The sequence below is a fragment of the Sphaeroforma arctica genome (genome assembly GCF_001186125.1).
Source record: "Sphaeroforma arctica JP610 unplaced genomic scaffold supercont1.4, whole genome shotgun sequence".
Lineage (NCBI taxonomy): Eukaryota > Ichthyosporea > Ichthyophonida > Sphaeroforma > Sphaeroforma arctica.
In genome coordinates, this window is record NW_014040554.1 from 38,431 (window position 1) to 39,827 (window position 1,397).

The window sequence follows — 1,397 nt, forward strand, 5'->3', positions numbered from 1 at the left end:
ACATAACAACACTTGCTTTATACCACCCCAGTACACACACAACACATGCTTTATACCACCCCAGCAGGCAAGCGCGGCTACTGTCTAACGCACAGCTCAATAGCCCAACAGCACACTTACCCAATCAGTGCGCATGGCTGCAGGGTTGGTGTGGTAGTTCTGTGGGGCATTAATCTCATCGCCCAAATCATCAACGGGATCGTTCATGTCCATCGCTACAATCGGAAACTCGTCGCCTGTGAACTCATCGTCTGTGCCTTCGCCTCCTACGGTGGTCATTGCGAAGCCCGCCGCGCTGTAAGTGTTTGAACGTTGTAGTTTGAGGAGAGTGGGGCGGTATACGAACATATATATGAGCACGAGTGCATGTGTGTCTGCAGATTTTGATTGTGATCGTGTATGTGTCTGTGTCAGCGTACGTGAGTATATCTACTTGCACTACATGTGTATGTATTTTATAAGGAATGTATGAATATGTATATAAATGTACGTATAAGTATGTGTGTGTATGTGTAGTATGTGTATGTATATACATGTATATGCATGTATATGTATGTATATGTGTGCATATGTATGTATATGTGTGTATCGTATGTGCCTATGTCTGTGTACGTGAGAATATACTTACTTGCAATATATATATATATGTGTGTATACTTTTGTATATGTTTGGATATGTATACATATGTGTGTATATGTATGTTTGTGTATGTACCATGTCCAGATGATATTGGTGTAGCATATGTGTATATAGGGGTATATACATGCGTGCCCATGAAGCGTACGTGAATTGTCAGGGGCATGTGTAATTCTGAGAAGCATGAAGAACACACCCACGCAGACATATAGGCAGCCCGGCACATGTCGGAGGCAGCGCCCTCGACTCACATTCCTGAACAGAAATTGGACTATGGCACAAAACATGACCACACAACATGAAACTAGAACGCAGGGTCACGCCTCGCACTTACAAGGCGAGCGTAGATCAAGCTCTCATACTATCTACATACTGCAGTCCATTGCACTATAGTTTTAACATGTTAGACAGGTTTGCGTGTGCATGTACCTTCCTACAGAGTCCCTGTTGTCTTCCACTGATTTGCTAGTATGTTCGCCAGTTGTAGTCAAATCCGGCGATGGACAATATGCAGTAGGTCTCGACTTGAGTTTGGCATGGGCTCTACAGTAATCGCAAAGGTATTTATATTAAAGTAGGTACGCTGCAGTTGTTCATGATAGGCTGCGCTTGACAAAGCAATGATAACAGATACGAAACAATCATATATATATATATATATATTTCATTATATACATATATACATATAGACATATATATATATAGATAAATACATACAAACACATACACACATACATACATACACACATACATACATATA

At 41.1% G+C, this 1,397-nt stretch overlaps 1 protein-coding gene across 1 annotated transcript in view; it reads right to left on the reverse strand.

Moving 5' to 3' along the window:
* Positions 1–279, reverse strand: part of SARC_00154 (hypothetical protein) — a gene marked incomplete at both ends in the record, with an annotated part of 2,087 nt that extends 1,808 nt beyond the window's left edge. The window contains one exon of the mRNA XM_014306147.1: positions 121–279. Coding sequence (XP_014161622.1) covers positions 121–279 — 159 coding nt within the window. The remainder of the gene's footprint in view (positions 1–120) is intronic.
* Between the last annotated feature and the right edge of the window lie 1,118 nt (positions 280–1,397).